This window comes from Pelophylax lessonae (assembly GCF_965119305.1).
Source record: "Pelophylax lessonae genome assembly, chromosome: 3".
Taxonomy (NCBI): domain Eukaryota; kingdom Metazoa; phylum Chordata; class Amphibia; order Anura; family Ranidae; genus Pelophylax; species Pelophylax lessonae.
Window position 1 is genome coordinate 589,357,063 of NC_138770.1, and position 18,918 is coordinate 589,375,980.

The 18,918-nt window shown below is 47.0% G+C and overlaps 1 protein-coding gene across 4 annotated transcripts in view; it reads left to right on the top strand.

Annotated features, from left to right (window-relative positions):
* Positions 1-234: 234 nt before the first annotated feature.
* KIF16B (kinesin family member 16B) overlaps positions 235-18,918 on the top strand; it is a 613,875-nt gene continuing 595,191 nt past the window's right edge. For 2 of the 4 annotated variants that reach the window (XM_082252310.1, XM_082252311.1), the window contains exon 1: positions 235-650. In XM_082252310.1, coding sequence (XP_082108436.1) covers positions 604-650 — 47 coding nt within the window. In that variant the 5' untranslated portion in view covers positions 235-603. The remainder of the gene's footprint in view (positions 651-18,918) is intronic. The other 2 variants (XM_082252312.1, XM_082252313.1) reach the window with 2 other exon arrangements.

The window sequence follows — 18,918 nt, forward strand, 5'->3', positions numbered from 1 at the left end:
ACACTGTGCTCTCTGCACACCGGCTTCTCTGCTTATATCCCGTACCAGCGACACTTATACAGCACATGACCATTAACTATATACAGTACGGGGCCGCGGTGCACTCTGGGATTTGTAGTCCGGAAGGACATTACCCTCCAGCATTCCTCTGCACGAGGAAACTACAACTCCACCCAGCATGCCCCGCGCGGCCGGTTGGTTGGGAGCTGTGTCACATGGTGAACGAGGGCAGCTGATTGGAATGATGACAGTGTAGTGCGGTGCGGGGGGCGGAGCCTAGGTCTTCTTTCTTGTAAATTACATGTCAATAAGGGAGATCATTAGGCTGGGAGCCCCATCTGACAGCTGGCCGGACAGAATTAGACTGAGACCCTGCCAGACTGCACCTGTCCCCTCCACTGCCTGTGTCTGCAATCAGCATGCTGAACTTGTGACAGTGATCACATTGTCCCTGGAGGGATCCACTATAGAGATCACTGCTCTCTAAGTACTGGGGGATTTTTAGGGGTGTTCCCAGGTAACTTGTCCCCAGGGGTCCCCTTTCCTGGAGTTTTGAAGATTTGGGTGCTCACCTGGAGCCGACCTCCATCACAGGCATGAGACATGGCGTCTGTCAAGGTGGCAGTGCGAGTCCGACCGATGAACCGCAGGTAAGGCGTCCGCAGTGTGCGGGGGTCCTCACGTCGCTGTGGTCTGATTTCTGTATAATAATAAGGATCAGATGTCTTATATTGTAAATCAGGATCTCTCCACTCATAATGTGACTTTGATTTTGGGTGGGAGGGCAGCACCTTACCTGTTTAAAGTGCAGTGGCTAAGTGGTGAGCACTTCTGCCAAGCAGCACCAGGGTCGCTGGTTCGAATCCCAACTACGACACTACCTGCCTGGAGTTTGCATGTTCTCCCTGTGCCTGCGTGGATTTCCTCTGCATATTCCAGTTTCCTTTGCATACTCCAATGAAATGCTGGAAGGGTAAATGGCTCCTGTCTAAACTGGCCCTAGTATCTGTATGTATGAATGTGAATTAGGCACCTTAGATTGTAAGCTCCTTGAGGGAAGGGGCTGATGTAAATGTATGTGAAGCGTTGTGTTAATTAAAGGCACGTTCTAAGTACTTGTAGTAAATATCCAGGTCTGTGCACTCGAAGGGCTGACTACCCCCACCTTCAGAGAGATTGCCATAAAAAACGAGTTACCCTGGATCCAGGGTGCTGGAGAGACCCAAGAGGTCTAAAATCTGAGAGCTAGTGTCCCCATTGGAAGATTTCCCCTCTATTACTTTTCTGAGGACAACCCATATTTTTAACGGTAAACAGAACAAATGGAGAGGGTGAATCTCCCTAATAAGGATACAGACGCGGCTTCCAATCCCTCTCCATCTGTTCAAAAGGTGTAAAAATAAATTAATAAATTATTTTATTTGTACTTTAACTACCTCCCCCCTGCCGTAGAGTGAAATGGCGGGCAGGATCCACTCTCGTTCTGGCACGACGTCAAATGAGGTTGCCCCAGTGCCACCACTGTTCCTAGGACACGTTGTGACCCCCATCTCCATAAAGAGCTGATGAAGTGGCTCTTTACCCATGTGATCGGCTATGTTCAAACACAGCCGGTCACATGTAAACACGGGAGTGCAGTTTAACCGCTCTCCTCGGCTTACACTGTCTGAGTGTGGGGTGAAGAGTGCCGATCAGCGACATCTCCTCGCAGAGAAGTACAGATAATCAGGGCACTGATCATCAGTGCAGCCCCGTCAGTGCCCATCAGTGATGCCAGTCAGTACCACCTATCAGTGCCCATCAGTGCAGCATATTAGTGCCTTCTAGTTAGTGCCCATAAGTGCCGCCTCATCAGTGCTCCTCGCAGAGGAAACTGTACAGATAATCAGGGCACTGATCATCAGAGCCCATCAGTGATGCCAGTCAGTGCTGCCTTTCAGTGCCACCTATCAGTGCCGCATGTCAGTCCCCATAAGTGGCGCCTTATCAGTGCCCATCAGTGCTGCTTTATCAGGGCACATCAGTAAAGGAGAAAATTACTTGATTAATGATTAAATACCACAAAATAAAGCTCTTTGTGTCAAAAAAAAAAAAGAGAAAAATTAAATTTGGGTACAGCGTTGCATGACCGCGCAATCGTCATTCAACGCCTGAAAATTGGGCTGGGCAGGAAGGGGGTGAAAGTGCCCATAATAGAAGCACTTAGGCTCACTGCCATGCTACCACATACAGTCGTGGCCAAAAATATTGGCACCCCTGCATTTCTGTCAGATAATGCCCACAAAATTGCTGCAACAGCAACCAGTTAAATGGTGCAAAATTGACTCAACCTTTCTGTTGTGTGTCTCTGTGTGCCACATGGAGAAGAGAAAGAGCAGCAAAAAATTGTCTTGAGGATTTGAGAACAAAAATTGTGGAAAAGCATAGACCATCTCAAGGTTACAAGTCCATCTCCAGAGATCCTAATGTTTCTGTGTCCACTGTGTACAACATTGTCAAGAAGTTTATAGCCCATGGCACTGTAGCTAACCTCCCTGGATGTAGATGAAAGAGAAAAATTGATCAACGAGTTTGCCAAAACTTACCTGAGGAAGCCAAATCCTTTTGGGAGAATGTGCTGTGGACAGACAAGAAAATTCCAGGTGTTTGGTAAAGCCCATCATTCTACTGTTTTCAGAAAAACAAATGAGGCCTTCAAAGAAAACAATACAGTCCCTACAATCAAACATGGTGGAGGTTCACTGATGTTTGGGGTTGCTTTGCTGCTTCAGGCACTGGATGTCTTGACCGTGTGCATGGCATTATGAAATCTGAAGACTATCAAAGACCTCTAGGGTGCCATTTATGGCCCAATGTCAGAAAGTTGGGTCTACGTCAGAGGTCATGGGCTTTACAGCAGGACAATGACCCAAAGCACCCAGAAACTGTTTAAGACAAAGCGCTGGATACTAGTATTGAACTGGCCAGCAATGAGTCCAGATCTAAATCCCATAAAGCAGGGATCCTCAAACTACAGCCCTTCAGCCGTTGCAGGACTACACATCCCATGAGGAATTGTAAAACTCTGACATTCAGAGACATGACTAGGCATGATGGGAATTGTAGTTCCTGAACAACTGGAGGGCCATAGTTTGAAGACCCCTGCTATAGAGAAACTGTGGAGAGCTCTCAAAACAGCAGTTAGGAAAAGCAACCCTTCCAATCTGAGAGACCTGGAGCAGTTGGCGAAAGAAAAGTGGTCCAAAATTCCAGCAGAGAGGAGTAAGAAACGAATTGATGGTTACAGGAAGCGATTGATAAGTTATTTTTTTCCAAGGGGTATGCTAACAAATATTAAATTGAGGGTGCCAATATTTTGTGCAGTCAATTTTTGGAGTTTTGCGTGGAATATGTCCAAATTTGGCTTTTTGTTTCTCCACTTGTTTGTGTCATACCAATACACACAGAAATAAACATGAGAATGCCTAAACATTTGTAATTTCAACAATTTTCGGGGTAAAGTGGTGCATTATCTGACAAATGCAGGGGTGCCAATATTTTTGGCCATGACCATAGACGTAAAGCTCCTCCCATAGCAGGTAGTTAATCGTTCTTTTATTTTCCCCCTGATGGAGGACATCATTACATGAAGAGAATTGTTATTGGAAATAGCTCTGTCTTTTCTTTGGTACAGATTTTAGACCTCACCTCAATGCTGTTTAACAATCTGACATTGTATCAGTGGCGGCCGGTGTACAGAGGGCGCAGGGGCGATGCCCCCCCATCCATGCGTCCGGCCCCCTAATCTGCATGCAGGGGCGCCGGATGCATGGAGTTCAATGGGATTTTTTATTTTTTTTGGCATCATCTGATTAGAGCCTAGAGGCTCTAATAGGGCGATGCAAAGGATGGACCCAGGCGCAGAGCAGTGCGTCCCGAGCCCACCCATTGTGTGACAATAGCGAATGAAAATTCGCTATTGTCACACCGATCCTCCTCCTGGCCAATCAGGAAGCGCGTCCGATATGCGCTTCCTGATTGGCCGCAAGGCAAACCCCTTGCCATTGGCCGAGGAGGAGGCGGGAGCGGAAGGACTTGTGGAGACGCGCCGCCGGTCACTGGGACTCAGAAGAAGCCGCCCGCCACCGCTGCTGCTGGAAGGACTCGTGGTGACGCGCCGCCGGTCACCGGGACTCAGAAGAAGCTGCCCGCCGCTGCTCCAGGTAGGTAAGGGGGCACGCACGCTGATCTCTGCATTGGGGGCATGTATGCTGGTCACTACATTGGGGGCACGCACGCTGATCTCGCATTGGGGGCATGTATGCTGGTCACTACATTGGGGGCACGCACGCTGATCTCTGCATTGGGGACATGTATGCTGGTCACTGCATTGGTGGTATGCACACTGATCTCTGCATTGGGGGCATGTACTCTGCATTGGGGGCATGTACTCTGCATTGGGGGCATGTACGCTGCTCACTGCATTGAAGGGGGCATGTACGCTGCTCACTGCATTGAAAGGGGGCACGCTGGTCACTGTGCATTGAAAGGGGGCACGCTGGTCACTGTGCATTGAAAGGGGGCACGCTGGTCACTGTGCATTGAAAGGGGGCACGCTGGTCTCTCTGCATTGAAAGGGGGCACGCTGGTCTCTCTGCATTGAAAGGGGGCACGCTGGTCTCTCTGCATTGAAAGGGGGCACGCTGGTCTCTCTGAATCGAAAGGGGGCACGCTGGTCTCTTTGCATTGAAAGGGGGCACACCATACCTTAATTACTGAAGGCCCCTTTCACACTTTTGCGACCTCAAAGTCACGCACTTTTTTTACAGCGTTTTTTGCCGCAAGCAATGCCTATTACATTTTTCTGTTTGCGCCCCCCCAAAAATTTTGAGCACCAGCCACCACTGCATTGTATAGTATAGCCGCGATTACCGCACACTATCTCAATACATGGGCTTTGTCAGTAAAGTGATTTAGGATGGATAGTTCCTTGTTTTGTATCCATAGTGAAGACCAGAACCCTGGCTCAATACCCATACAGTGCTTGTGTTCAGTGCATTGATCTGTATCCAGGAATGTCTGTCATCTATTGATTGGACAGTGGATGATAACCCCTCATACATTGGTGGGAAGTGTTGGGATATCTGAGGATACATTCCTCTGTGTGTTTGTGTTGCGGAATGTTCCTTGGGATAATGTGTGCACAGGAGGAGAACAAACAACAGCTGTGCCTTGTAAACAGGTTTTACCAACGCCACAACCAACGCATAAGGCCTAGGTCACTGCCTTCAGGCTTGGTGACTCTAGATTATAGAGTAATGACTCTGAGTCCAGCAAATTTTTTTTAAAGCAGATACTGTATATGAAGCTTTCACCAAACTTTAACAGCTTTTATTTTATTTTTTTTTTTAAAAACCTTAAAAGAACCCTGTACCAGACCATTTATTCAAATAGCAGTGTTTCCATTAGATTATATTTGCATTTAACATACAAATATATTTCCAAATGTCCAAATGTATGGGTTTTCAGGCCAGTCAAGTTCCTCCACCCCAAACTCACTCATCCCATGGCTTTTTTGGACCTTGCTTTGTGCACTAGTCCAAATCATTTGGTGGAGGGGGGATTATGGTCTTGTTTTTCAGGGGTTGGGCTTGGCCCCTTAGTTTCAGTGAAGGGAACTCCTAAGGCATCAGCATACCAAGACATTGTGGACAACTTAATGCTCCTAACTTTGTGGGAACAGTTTGGGGATGGCCGCTTCCTGTTCCAACAGGATTGCGCACCAGTGCTCAAACAAGGTCCATAAAGACCTAGAATAGCGAGTTTGGGGTGGAGGAACTTGACTGGCCTGCACAGAGTCCTGACCTCAACCCGATAAAACACCTTTGGGATAAATTAGATTGGGGTGCAGGCCAGTCAAGTTCCTTAACCCCAAACTCGCTCATCTATGTCTTTATGGACCTTGCTTTGTGCACTGGTGCGCAGTCATGTTGGAACAGGAGGGCCATCCCCAAACTATTCCCACAAAGTTAGGAGCATGAAGTTGTCCAAAATGTCTTGGTATGCTGACGCCTTAGGAGTTCCTTTCACTGAAACTAAGTGGCCAAGCCCAACCCCGTTAACCCCAAAACCATAATCTCCCCTCCACCAAATGATTTGGACTACTGTACAAAGCAAGGTCCATAAAGACATGGATGAGCAGGTTTGGAGTGGAGGAACTTGACTGGCGTGCACAGAGTCCTGACCTAGAACACCTTTGGGATGAATTAGAGCAGAGACTGCGATCCAGACCTTCTCCTCCACATCAGTGCCTGACCTCACAAATGCACTTCTGAAAGAATGGTCAAACATTCCCATAGACACACTCCTAAACCTTGTGGACAGCTTTCCCAGCCTTCCCAGAAAAGTTGAAGTTGTTCTAGCTGCAAAGGGTGGGCCAACTCAATATTAAACCCTACAGACTAAAGCCCCGTACACACAGTCAGATTATTGAACGATCTGTCGTCCGTTTTTTTTGTGGCATGCCAGTCTGATGTGGAAAGTGAAGGTTATTTTCATACGAATTTTCCCGTACGACAGAATTCTACTTCAGAAGTGATGTCATGTGTTGGATTGATTTGTATGTGTTCTTTCGTCTCTGAGCATGCCTAGTCTTGCTCTTAAAGCGGAGTTCCAGCCTAACTGCAGACTCACCTGTCCCACGGTCCAACGATGCGCCGTCTTCTCCCTCTCTGCTCTGCGGCGCCGGCATCACTGATGTGGGCACCCGGCTGTGACAGTTGCGCTATGCGTCGTGATTGGCCGGCAATCTTCTGGGACCTCTGACATGTCCCAGAAGATTGCAGGGAGGGAGGGGAGAGGAGAACTTCCGCTAAGGGCAAATGTGGCATGTCAGGGGGTTAGGACTATTTAAAGCGGAAGTTCCACTTTTGGATGGAACTCCGCTTTAAGATTTTTTTACCGTCGAAATCTGTACTAATGAGACGAAAATTGGACGTTGTGTTGACGGACAATAAAAATTTTATAGCCTGCACATCAGAATTTTTTCGGCTGAAAAGTCGGAGTCGGCTATCGAAAGTCCCATACTAACAATCCGAAAATCGGCTGATCGGTCGTCGGACGAAATTTCCCTTCAGATTTTCTTATGGTGTGTATTGGCCTTAGGACTGGAATGCCATTAAAGTTGATGTGTGTGTAAAGGCAGGTGTCCTAATACTTTTGGTAATATAGTGTATCTTATAAATGTTATTTACCTGTAAAAGCCTCTCTTGTGTAGACATCCAATAGTCCTGAGACTGCTCCTAGGCTCCGCCATCTTGGATGGGATGTTAGTAGCTCCAGCAGATTCGGGGCTGTCATGCAAGTGATAATAATCTATAGCAGCCTTTCTCAACATTTTCACCCCAGAGTAACCCTTGAAATAATTTTAACATCTAGGGGAACCCCTGCTAAAAACAATACATTTTTGGCCATGTAGGAAGAATGCCCCCCTTACCATTGTGGTCAGAATGCCACGCTTAGAAACAGATAAAAAAGATCACTGGTGTTGTGCCACTGGCTCTTTCAAGTGGCATTGGCCCAAGAAATGTGCAGGCACCCTTAAAGCTGCATTCACTGGGCGTTTTGAATTGCGGGCAGATTTGCCGCGGTTCTGCCTGTGATTTCAAAATGCCCAGGTGTGAATGAAAAATCACACAACTCACATTTCAGATGCCATTTGTTTGAATGGTACCTAAAAACACAGTGCGGTTCTGCTGTGATTGTGCTGCGATAAGTCTCACTGCAATCGTGGCAAACCACATTGCGTGAAGCTTGTTGCTCAAAAAAAGTTCTTATGCTCCTTGCGATGCGGTTTGCCGCGATTCCAGCACAATTTATTGTGGAAGAACTGCACCGCATTTTTAGGTTCTATTGAAAAAAAATGGCCTCTGAAATGTGAGTTGTGCCATTTGTCATTCACACCTGGGAGTTTCAAAATCGCGGGCAGAATTGCCACGAATCAAAACGCCCAGGTGTGAATGCAGCCTTAATGGAAGTCAATCAGGCACAGCTCAAGAACCTCTGGAGGAACCCTCAGGTTCTACAGAACCCTGTTGAGAATGGCTGATCTATAGTATTCCCATTTTGCTTCTCTTTTGACAGTTAATATGTGCAATGGTGAGGGGAGAGGTGGAGGAGCTGGGCCAGCACAGACAATAACTGGACACTGCTAGGGCTTTGGCTGGAACTTGACACTTTTTTTTGGACTGTGAGGTCTCTAGGAAGTTTAGAGGAAGACTTTCATTCATTTCCTGTCTGAAATATTGTCCTCAAAACAAGAAGTGAAGGGAAATCTCTAATGGAGACCCTGACAGGGATTCTAGTTCTTCCTCATTTTATCCCCAAAAAGTTTTTGGATACAGATACACTTTAATAAGTTTAGAGGCTGCAAAATTAGTCTATGGAGCTGCCATTATTTCCATTCAAAAAATAGTAGGGACTGGGGGTAAGGAGCCGGCAGTACCTCAGTGCTCCGGGAACAGTGGGTAGGTGAATGTGATAAACACAATTATCCCGTTCCCAGGGCCTTGTCACATGAGCCGCTTTGTGGCAGCTACAGAATTGCTTTGCTCTGCTAGAAAAATGTGAATTCTGGGCAGTGAAAGATCTGCACTACTATAATTTATAGCATAGCTGCTGCGTTTTGAAGCCACCTACAACATGACCAGCTTTAGTTGCTGCTCCTCTTATTCAGTGTAGATGCTGAGATTGCACACAGTACTTTTTCTCAGTGCAGCCGGTTATGGTGCAAACCACTGCAGTGCAACACCACTACAGTGAGTAGACCTGTGTTGAAATGTGGCGTTTCAATAAAGTTTCGTGGAAAAGAAAAAAAAAAAGAAAAAGTGTCATTAGGCCCCCTTCCACACGGGGCATGCTCCATTGTGGGTCGACCTGCTAAGTGGGGAATCTGTCCGCTGAGCAGGAAGATGACGGGTCCGTATCTGCTCCGCTTATGCAGAGTGGACACAGACACAGTCCGCTTTCCTCTATGGGGCAGGCGGACGTACGCCTGTCTGTTTACACCTGAGTGTCCTTCGATCCATCCATTTGTTTTTAGCAGATCGGATGTCAGCGGGTGCAGTGTTAATTTTGGCAGCAAATTTCAATTTAGTTTTAGTCTTAGTCTTAGGACTAAAATGGCATTTTAGTTTTAGTCCTATTTTAGTCTTCTGCAAGTGTTTTTAGTTTTAGTCGTATTTAGTCGACTAAAACTCCAGTATATTTTAGTCGACTAAAACGCCCTACATTTTAGTCGACTAAAACTCATTTTAGTCATCTATAATCAAATTGGTGTAGTTCAATTGTAATTTGTAATGCATTAAGCATTTCTCTACAATTTCCAAACTCATTATATACTACTGCTGGTCCTGGAGTGAAAAATCTAATATGTTATTATTTATGCTTTGAGCATGCACCAGTGTTAATTTTTGGCAGCAAATTTCGATTTAGTTTTAGTTATAGTCTTTTGACTAAAATGCCATTTTAGTTTTAGTCGTATTTTAGTCATCTGAATTGTGTTAGTCGACGAAAACGTTTTAGTCGATTTTAGTCGACGAAATTAACACTGAGCGGGTGTCAACAGACACATGTCCACTGAGACTGCAGCTCCATAGAGGAGACTGGTGGGTGCGATTGCGTCCGCCTGAAAAACTAAACGGTGGACCTGATTGGTCTGCTAGTGTGAAAGAGGCCTTATATCTGGGCATTGTAATCAGTTATAATGGAAACCTGTAACCAGCAAAGAAAACTGCAACAGAAAATCTTTGCTACAAAGTTTGGTGTTGTGTTTTGTGATGTGTTCACAAGCTGGCCGAGGACATAAAATGTTAGGACAATGTGGTTTGCTCTCTGACTATCCATATATCCTCTATTGTGACTATTTTTTTTAATAGGATATGAAAGGATGTCCACAGATGGATGTACTATAACCCAGTCTTTCAGGAGGTGAGGATAACTTAGCTGTCTAAGGGCTTGTTCAGAAATGCAGCAGCCCTTGTCAGCTCTCTGAAAAGCTGTTTGTGGTGGATCACTTTTCAGAAGGCAGTTGACAGGTGGTTGGGAGGCATTATTTTTGCCCCCCCAAAATGGACTGTTTTAACCATGAAAAGGTCAATCCCTGCACATTGCATGCAGTTGCAAGTTTAACTTGAACAGGGCATGTTTGGTGGTGGTATTGCCCAGCAAACATGATTAAATTTGTTTAAATTTGCTTAACTTCGCAGCCGCAGCATGTGTACAGCCTGAGCAGCTGCATGTCTTTACCTGCTTGCTGCCCACGCTATAGCAGAAAGACAGCTACAGCGCAGCTTCCAATGCCGGGAGGGCATACATGGACGTCCTCCCGTGAACGCGCTGCCGGAGCCCTTCAGACACAGCTGATCACAGAAGGGGGTAAAGAGCCAATCACAGAGGCCCTTTACCACGTGATCAGCTGTCAGCCAATGACCACTGATCACAGGATGTAAACAAACCGATTATCGGCTTTTCTCTCCTCCTGCTGACAGCGTGAGGGGAGAAGAGAGCCAGTAACTGGCTTGTGTTAGGGACATAGGAACTGATAATCAGGGCACTGATTATTCGTGCAGTCCCATCAGTGCCCACCAGTGCCTGTCAGTGCTGCCCATCAGTGCCACCTACCTCTGCACTTCAGTGCCCATTAGTGCTGCCTCATCAGTGCCCATTGGTGCAGCCTCATCAGCGCACATTACATCGTGGTACATGATTTGTCAGTTTGGGGTTGGAAAGTGAATATACTGTGAGTTCTACTGCTAGGTTCTTTATTTTATTACACTCCCCTTGGAGGGCTGAGCATGAGGACTTCACCAAACCGCTGTATATTGCTTGTTTAAGTTAGGATCCAAAATCCTCCTGTGAGTGTAACATGGTAACGGGTGACTGCATCTGTGTGCAGCCATGGATGTTTCCTCATGCAAATAACTCATTTCTTAAATGTTACATAATGCTGCCTGGTTTAAAACATGTGAAGGTGAGAGGTTTATTTAAAAGGCACCTTTTACTCATATATTAAAGCTGAAGTTTATTGATTTTTTTTTTTTTTATCGGCACCTTGGGCATGAATGACAAGTGTTCCCTGTGCTGGTGGCTGCTGACGCTACACTGGGCTCCATACATAGAAGCTTTCCTATCCGTTCTTACAATGAAAAGTTCTCTATGAATGGAGGAGGTGGACCTTTTTGTTCACTCTCCTATCCTCCATTCATAGAGCGCTCTTCATTGCCGGAACCGATAGTACAGTTTCTATGGATAGGGCAAGGGGCGGAAGAGGGTGGGCATAGTCGGCAATTTTGGTAAGTGCCTGTGACAGGTGGAGCCGCTCATAATAACTTTCGAAGCACCTGAAGATTACAGTTGTGGAGGAATGAAGATTTCAAGGAGCAGAGAAGCCACCGTCACATGGGACGCTTATCATTCATATACGTTCCCTGGTGCTAATTTGAAAAAAAACCTGAATCACTTTAAAGTGGTTTTCAAGCTTCGTGTTTTTTTTTTTTTTTTAAACACACACATTCTACTTACCTGCTCTGTGCAGTGGTTTTGCACAGAGCAGCTCTGATCCTCTTTTCGTGTTTGCCCCCCAGCGCTCATGGCTCCTTCCCTTCAAGCAGTGCCCCCAGATAAAGCCACTTGTGCTGGGGGCACCACTGGGTGCTCACTCCCAAACTGCTGCTCTATTAGACACACAGAGCCGGGGCTTGGCCCTGCCCCCTCTTCTCATTGGCTCACTGGCTGTGATTCCCAGCAGTGGGAGCCAATGGGCTGCCTCAGCCAATGAGGAGGGAGAGTCATAGGACAGCCAGGGCTATCATGAACATCGCTGGGTCGGAAGGAGCTCAGGTAAGGATTGGGGGGGGGGGGGGTGCTGCACACAGAAGGTTTTTTACCTTCATGCATAGAATACACAAAGGGAAAACCTTCAGTCTTTTTAGAACCATTTAAAAAGTGGTTGTAAACCTGTACATATACCCAGTGAAGTGGTTGGCCTCAGGTGAAACACTGAGATAAAACACATACACATAAGTTGCACCTGTTTATCATAAGTTGCACCTGTTAAGCATAAGTTGCACCTGTTTATCTGCCGCATCTTTCTTCTCTACATCCATTCAAAGTACTGAATTTAAAAGCTCGTCTGTGAGTTAGGAAAGAAATATCTGCAGAGCTTAGTGAGGAGAGTTCTGAGACCTGATTGGAGGGAAGAGACACAGGAAAAGAGCTGAGGATGTCAATCAGCTGGAGGTTCCTCCCCTGTCACCTTTTTTCCTCTTGGTGTCATGAAAACTTGTCAGTGATGACTGATTCAGATAGCAGAGGAACGAAGACAAAAATGACACTTAGTGCTCTTAATTAGGACAAGTACATACTATAGGGATATGTGTATTTCATGTCTGAGGTTTACAACCACTTTAAAGTTACACCTGTCAAACATGGTAACTGGATTTAGGCTTACTCAATGGACAGAATGTACCAGCTGAGGGAACCGTCTGGGCATTCACCTTGGACATTTGGCTGGCTTCACACTCGTGTGCCTGCAATTTCATGTGCTCTTTTTGCTTTTTTTTTTTTTTTTTTGTTTTCTAGTGTCACCTTTGAAATCTATGAAGGTGTCTTGTGGGGGCTGTTTTAGCGCTTCAGGAATTACAAGGGGTGGCGTGGATGTGATGGATTTATAGAAAACTATAATCTAATAAAAGTATTACGTTTAATGGAGATACCTTGTAATTGGTTTCCCCTTTTTTCTTAACCTATGGTGCCCAAAACAAAAAAAAAAAAGCACCTTCACCTTTTTTTTTTTCCAGATCCGAGAGAAGCATATTGTCTAGATGCGAATGGGCGCTTGCAGTATTGAACCCAAAATCAACCATTTTATTATATTCCAGTTTACTAATTCTTATATGTGATGGCTGTATTACTTTTATTTAATAGACCTTCTTTCTTCTATTTTTATCTGGTGATCCAGCCAGCAAGTCTGTTTGTTGGTTTTCACAGGCTCTCCAGCAGAATGTATTAGTTTACAGGGATGAAGCAAAGCACAAACAAACTGTTTTTCTTAATTTGGATAGAGTAAGGGAGGGTTAAAATCCCTTTCAGATTTGTTTTTTCGCCATCTGGGTCCCATTGCAGAGATTTCTCTTCACTTCCAGTCCCAAAGCCAAACAGGAATTGAGAGGAAGCCCCTGCAAATAAGGGGAATTTCTTGGGGACCCCCAGGTCACCAGAACTAGCGTCCCATTGGAAGATTTCCCCTCTATTACTTTTCTGGGGACAACCCAATATTTGGGATTTTTTTTTCACTTTAATGATGATGGTAAACAGGACAAAAAGAGAGAGTAAATCGCCCTAATAAAGACAGCAACAAGAAATGTCAGATATTCTAAACTGTCTCCAATCTATCCAAAACTAAAAAAAATAAATAAAGTTTTGCCTTGTAGGTATACTTTAACACTGACAGGGTGCTTACAATGATCAGCTTTTATTTTTTATTTTTATTTTTTTATTTATTTATGAAAAACCTTTAGACCACATTCAGACTGGCGCGATCTGACTTCCACCGCGACCTCGGCACGACTTGCACACACTTCATATAATTGAAGTCAATGAGAGTCGCCTCCAGGTCGCCCCAAAGTAGTACAGGACCCTTTTTCTAAGTCTGAGCGACTTGTGTCGCTCCTATTAGAACGGGTCCTGTACTACTCAATGGCAGGCGACCCACCGCGAATTGTCAGGCGACTTGGTCGCCTGACAAGTCGCGCTAGTGTGAATGGACCCTTATCCCAAAAGGGAAAAAAACTGTTTGCTGTAACTGATTTTAAAGGAGATGTATGGCTTTATTTGTTTCCCCCCATTCATACTTCCCTAGGTGGATGCATCGTCGATCCAATGCTGCATCTGTCCCCAAATGACTCTGCACTGAGAACTGAGCAATCAAACCCCACCTATCGCTCGGTTCTGACAGCTCCTCGAGCAGGAAGCTGCCGACAATCAGCAGCTCTCTGCTCTGCCCCTTTCTCGCTCATTGGAGCGCTGAACTGTGGAGGGGGCAGGGCGCGGCCGGCTCAGGCTCTCCGCAGCTTGCTGGCGGATCCAGACTTCCATTGTGGTGATGACTCAGTGCCTGGACTGACTTCTGTGACATCAGCAGAGAGCGGATTTCAGCCCGCACTCTGCTGAAAACCGGTCACAGGCGTGCAGAATGAATTGGACTCCTGTGATCCATATAGGGGATGCACAGCCAAAAAGTATTAGTTGGATTTTGGCTTTAATTTGTTACTTTATCTAAATCTGCTAATGCATTATTGAGTCCTTTAAAACAAACGATCCGATCAGATCCGCCTGTCAGTTTTTTTTTTTTTTAGGCGGACCTGATCGGATCCTCCATGCATCCCTATGGGGCAATGGATGTCGGCGGAGACATCTCCGCTGTTACCCGCTGCTCTCCGATCCGATCCTGTCCTTCAAATCCGGATGGATGGAAACCCTATTTTCCATCCGTCCATCGGATCGGATGAGAACGGACAGGCGGTCCGTTCTCATCCGATCTTCCCATAGAGGACAGCGGGGATCTGACTGCTCCGTCTCCGCACACAGCGCGGAAACAGAGCTGTCATCCACCTGCTCAGCGGGGATTGGTGGATCGATCCCCGCTGAGCAGAGAACAGACCGCGCCGGACAGCGCATCATGTGAAAGGACCCTAAGACTCTTTGAAGCTAAAATGTTACATATATGATACATAAACCATTGTGCTAAGCCAATTTCACAGGTGGACATTTAGGCCCCATGCACACGGGGCGTTAGAAAAAACGTACGTCAAAGTTAGTTCTGACGCCGGAAAAAGCAGCTGTAAAAACGTGCTTTCAGTAGCTTTTTCCATTGGCGTTATTGCACGTTTTGCCACGTTGCTTTTAGCAGCGTTTTTTTTTTCTTCCATTCAAAATCAATGGTTCCCTATGGGAGCCTATTGATTTGAATGGAGGTCGCACCGCAACACCGCAAGTCGGATCCGACTTGCGGGGCGACTTGCGCTGTGAGAATCTTGAGGGGGAACTCCACGCCAAAATGGGAAAAAAACGGCGTGGGGGTCCCCCCCAGGGTTCCAAACCAGGCCCTTCGGGTCTGTTATGGAATTTGAGGGTAGCCCCATGCCGAAAAAACGGCGTGGGGTCCCCCCCAAAATCCATACCAGACCCTTATCCGAGCATGCAGCCCGGCAGGCCAGGAAAGGGGAGGGGACGAGCGAGCGGCCCCACCCCCCCTGGACCACACCAGGCCACATGCCCTCAACATGGGGGGGGGGTGTTGGTGCTTTGGGGCAGGGGGAGCTCTGCACCCCGCACCTCAAAGCACCTTGCCCCCATGTTGATGAGGACAAGGGCCTCATCCCCACAACCCTGGCCGGTGGTTGTGGGGGTCTGCGGGCAGGGGGCTCATCGGAATCTGGAAGCCCCCTTTAACAAGGGGGCACCCCAGATCCCGGACCCCCTCCCTATGTGAATGGGTATGGGGTACACTGTACCCCTACCCATTCACCCCATAAAAGGCAGTGTATGGAAATAACGACAAGAGACGTTTTGGAAAATTTATTAAAAATCTTCATCCGACTCTTCTTGTCTTCTCCTCTCCGGGGTCTTCTGCTCTTTTGCTGTCCCCCTCTTCTTGTGTTCTTCTCTCCGGGGTCTTCTGCTGTCCCCTCTTCTGCTGTCCTCTCTTCTTTTCTTCTCCTTTCCGGTCTTCTGCTCTTTTGCTGTCGGCTGTCGGCTGTCTTCTTCCTCCGGTCCTCCTCCGACGACGTCTCCGCTGATTATGCCTATCTCCGGTCTCTTCAGCTTATTATATAGCCATTAGGGGCGTGGCCCCGATGACGTCATCTGGAGACCCCGCCCCTCATGTCACAGATGACGTCATATGTGACATGAGGGGGCGGGGTCTCCAGATGACGTCATCGGGGCCACGCCCCTAATGGCTATATAATAAGCTGAAGAGACCGGAGATAGGCATAATCAGCGGAGACGTCGTCGGAGGAGGACCGGAGGAAGAAGACAGCCGACAGCAAAAGAGCAGAAGACCGGAGAGGAGAAGAAAAGAAGAGGGGACAGCAGAAGACCCCGGAGAGAAGAACACAAGAAGAGGGGGACAGCAAAAGAGCAGAAGACCCCGGAGAGGAGAAGACAAGAAGGGCGGACAGCAAAAGAGCAGAAGACCCCGGAGAAGACCCCGGAGAGGAGAAGACAAGAAGAGTCGGATGAAGATTTTTAATAAATTTTCCAAAACGTCTCTTGTCGTTATTTCCATACACTGCCTTTTATGGGGTGAATGGGTAGGGGTACAGTGTACCCCATACCCATTCACATAGGGAGGGGGTCCGGGATCTGGGGTGCCCCCTTGTTAAAGGGGGCTTCCAGATTCCGATGAGCCCCCTGCCCGCAGACCCCCACAACCACCGGCCAGGGTTGTGGGGATGAGGCCCTTGTCCTCATCAACATGGGGGCAAGGTGCTTTGAGGTGCGGGGTGCAGAGCTCCCCCTGCCCCAAAGCACCAACACCCCCCCCATGTTGAGGGCATGTGGCCTGGTGTGGTCCAGGGGGGGTGGGGCCGCTCGCTCGTCCCCTCCCCTCTCCTGGCCTGCCGGGCTGCATGCTCGGATAAGGGTCTGGTATGGATTTTGGGGGGGACCCCACGCCGTTTTTTCGGCATGGGGCTACCCTCAAATTCCATAACAGACCCGAAGGGCCTGGTTTGGAACCTTGGGGGGGGGACCCCACGCCGTTTTTTTCCCATTTTGGCGTGGAGTTCCCCCTCAAGATTCCCACAGCGCAAGTCACCCCGCAAGTCGGATCCGACTTGCGGTGTTGCGGTGCGACCTCCATTCAAATCAATAGGCTCCCATAGGGAACCATTGATTTTGAATGGAAGAAAAAAAAAACGTATAACGTGGCTTAACGCACGTTAAGCAACGTTATAGCAAAGTTATTCAGCTTTTAGCAGCGTCAGGCGTTTTTAACGCTGTAACGCTGGTCCTCGGAACGCGCAGGTGGTGGGTTCTTGTTGCAGCCTAAAAACGCCTAAGCCACTTACAGCTCAAAAACGTCTGAGTGTGCATGAGGCCATAGAATAACATGGAGGGGCGTTTTTAGGCTGCAAAAAGAAAACGCCTGACGCTGCTTACAGCGGCGTTAAAAACGTCCCGTGTGCATGGGGCCTTAGGGTGCAATGTGCATATAACACAAATTAACCACTTTACGTCTGCCTGCAGTAATATTACTGCGGCAGAGTGGCTCGTTATCGTCTGATGACGTAGTACTACGTCGTCAGATACTCCCCTTTCTCGGTGGCACTGATTACTGCAGTAATGTCACTGGTACCCCCAAAAGTGTCAAAAATGTCAGTCAAGGGTCCGATCTGTCCGCCGCAATGTCGCAGTCCCGCAAAAAAAATCGCAGATCGCCGCCTTTACGCAATAACTTTTGCGCAAACCAATCAAAATACGCTTATTGTGATTTTTTTTTTACCAAACATGGGTAGCAGAAAACAAATTGGCCAAAAATTTAAAAAAAAATTGATTTTTACATCTTTTTGGGGGGAATTTCATATAAAAAAAAATGTTAAAAATATTGTTGTTTTTTTCAAAATAAACGCTCTTTTTTTTGTTTAAAGGCGCAAAAAGTAAAAATCGAACAGGTGATCAAATACCACCAAAAGAAAGCTCTGTTTGTGGGGAAAAAAGGACGTAAATTTCGTTTGGGTACGGCGTCGCACAAATGCGCAATTGTCAGTTAAAGTTGCACAGCGCCGAATCGCAAAAAGTGGCCCAGACGTAAGACAGCAAAATGCTCCGGTGGTAAAGTGGTTAAAGTGATAATAGTCCCAAATTTGTCAATGTAAACAGTCCATTGTTGGGTGACACCTATGTAGATCTATAGTGTAGTGTAGATAATCCCCTGTTAGTAGACAGTCCTATGTAAGACTTTAGATCAATCACCAGGGGAGTGATATCCACCACCAAAAAAAATAAATATGCTTACGGAAAAGCGTGGACTCTTGGGTGTTGAGTCAAACAAGCCAGCTCGGAGATGGATCTCCTCAGGAGTAGTCCTTTAGGTAGTCCCATGGGTCTCTCACTGCCAGGCTGTAACTGAGCTTCCACTCTCCACTCTCACGGTAATGTCATGTGGTCCAGACAACCTTTAGTGACATATTCTGTTTTCAGTAAGGCTGCAGTCCCACATCTGTACAAAGAGGCCAGGGGTGGCCACCAGTGAGACTCAGTAGATTTTTGCTAATGGTTTCTCATGCTGCCTGCACATGCCGAAGGGGATTTACTAAAACTGGAGAGTGCAAAATCTAGCACAGAACTGTGCTGAATGGGGGAAAAAAAATGGTATGGGTATGGTTTTTGGGACCCCTATGCCAAAATGTAAAAAAAAATTGTGTGTGTGTGTGTGGGGGGGGGGGGGGGGGAACTAGAAAGCGCCCCCGAACAATACCAGGCCACTTTCCCTCAACATGGGGGGGGGGGGTGTTTTGGGGCAGGGGGGCTCTTCCTCACAATGGTGGGGACAAGGGCCTCTTCCCAACCACTCTGGGCGGCCCCCCAGATCCCAGCCCTCACCTATGTGAATGAGTATGGGGTACATCATACCCGTACTCCTTCACCCAAAAAAGTGTCAAACACAGTTTTTGACAAGCTCTTTAGTAAAAAATAAAAAATAAACACTTCCCCTGATATAGATCCATCGTAAATCATCGTAAATCCATCGTCAATCAGGATGCCCGCCTTTGTCGCAGGCGAAGCTCTTTTTTTTTTTTTTTTTTTCAGGTGAGGCAGGCGTCGTGATTGAAGATGGATCCACATTTTTTTTTTATTTGGTACATTTCAAGTACA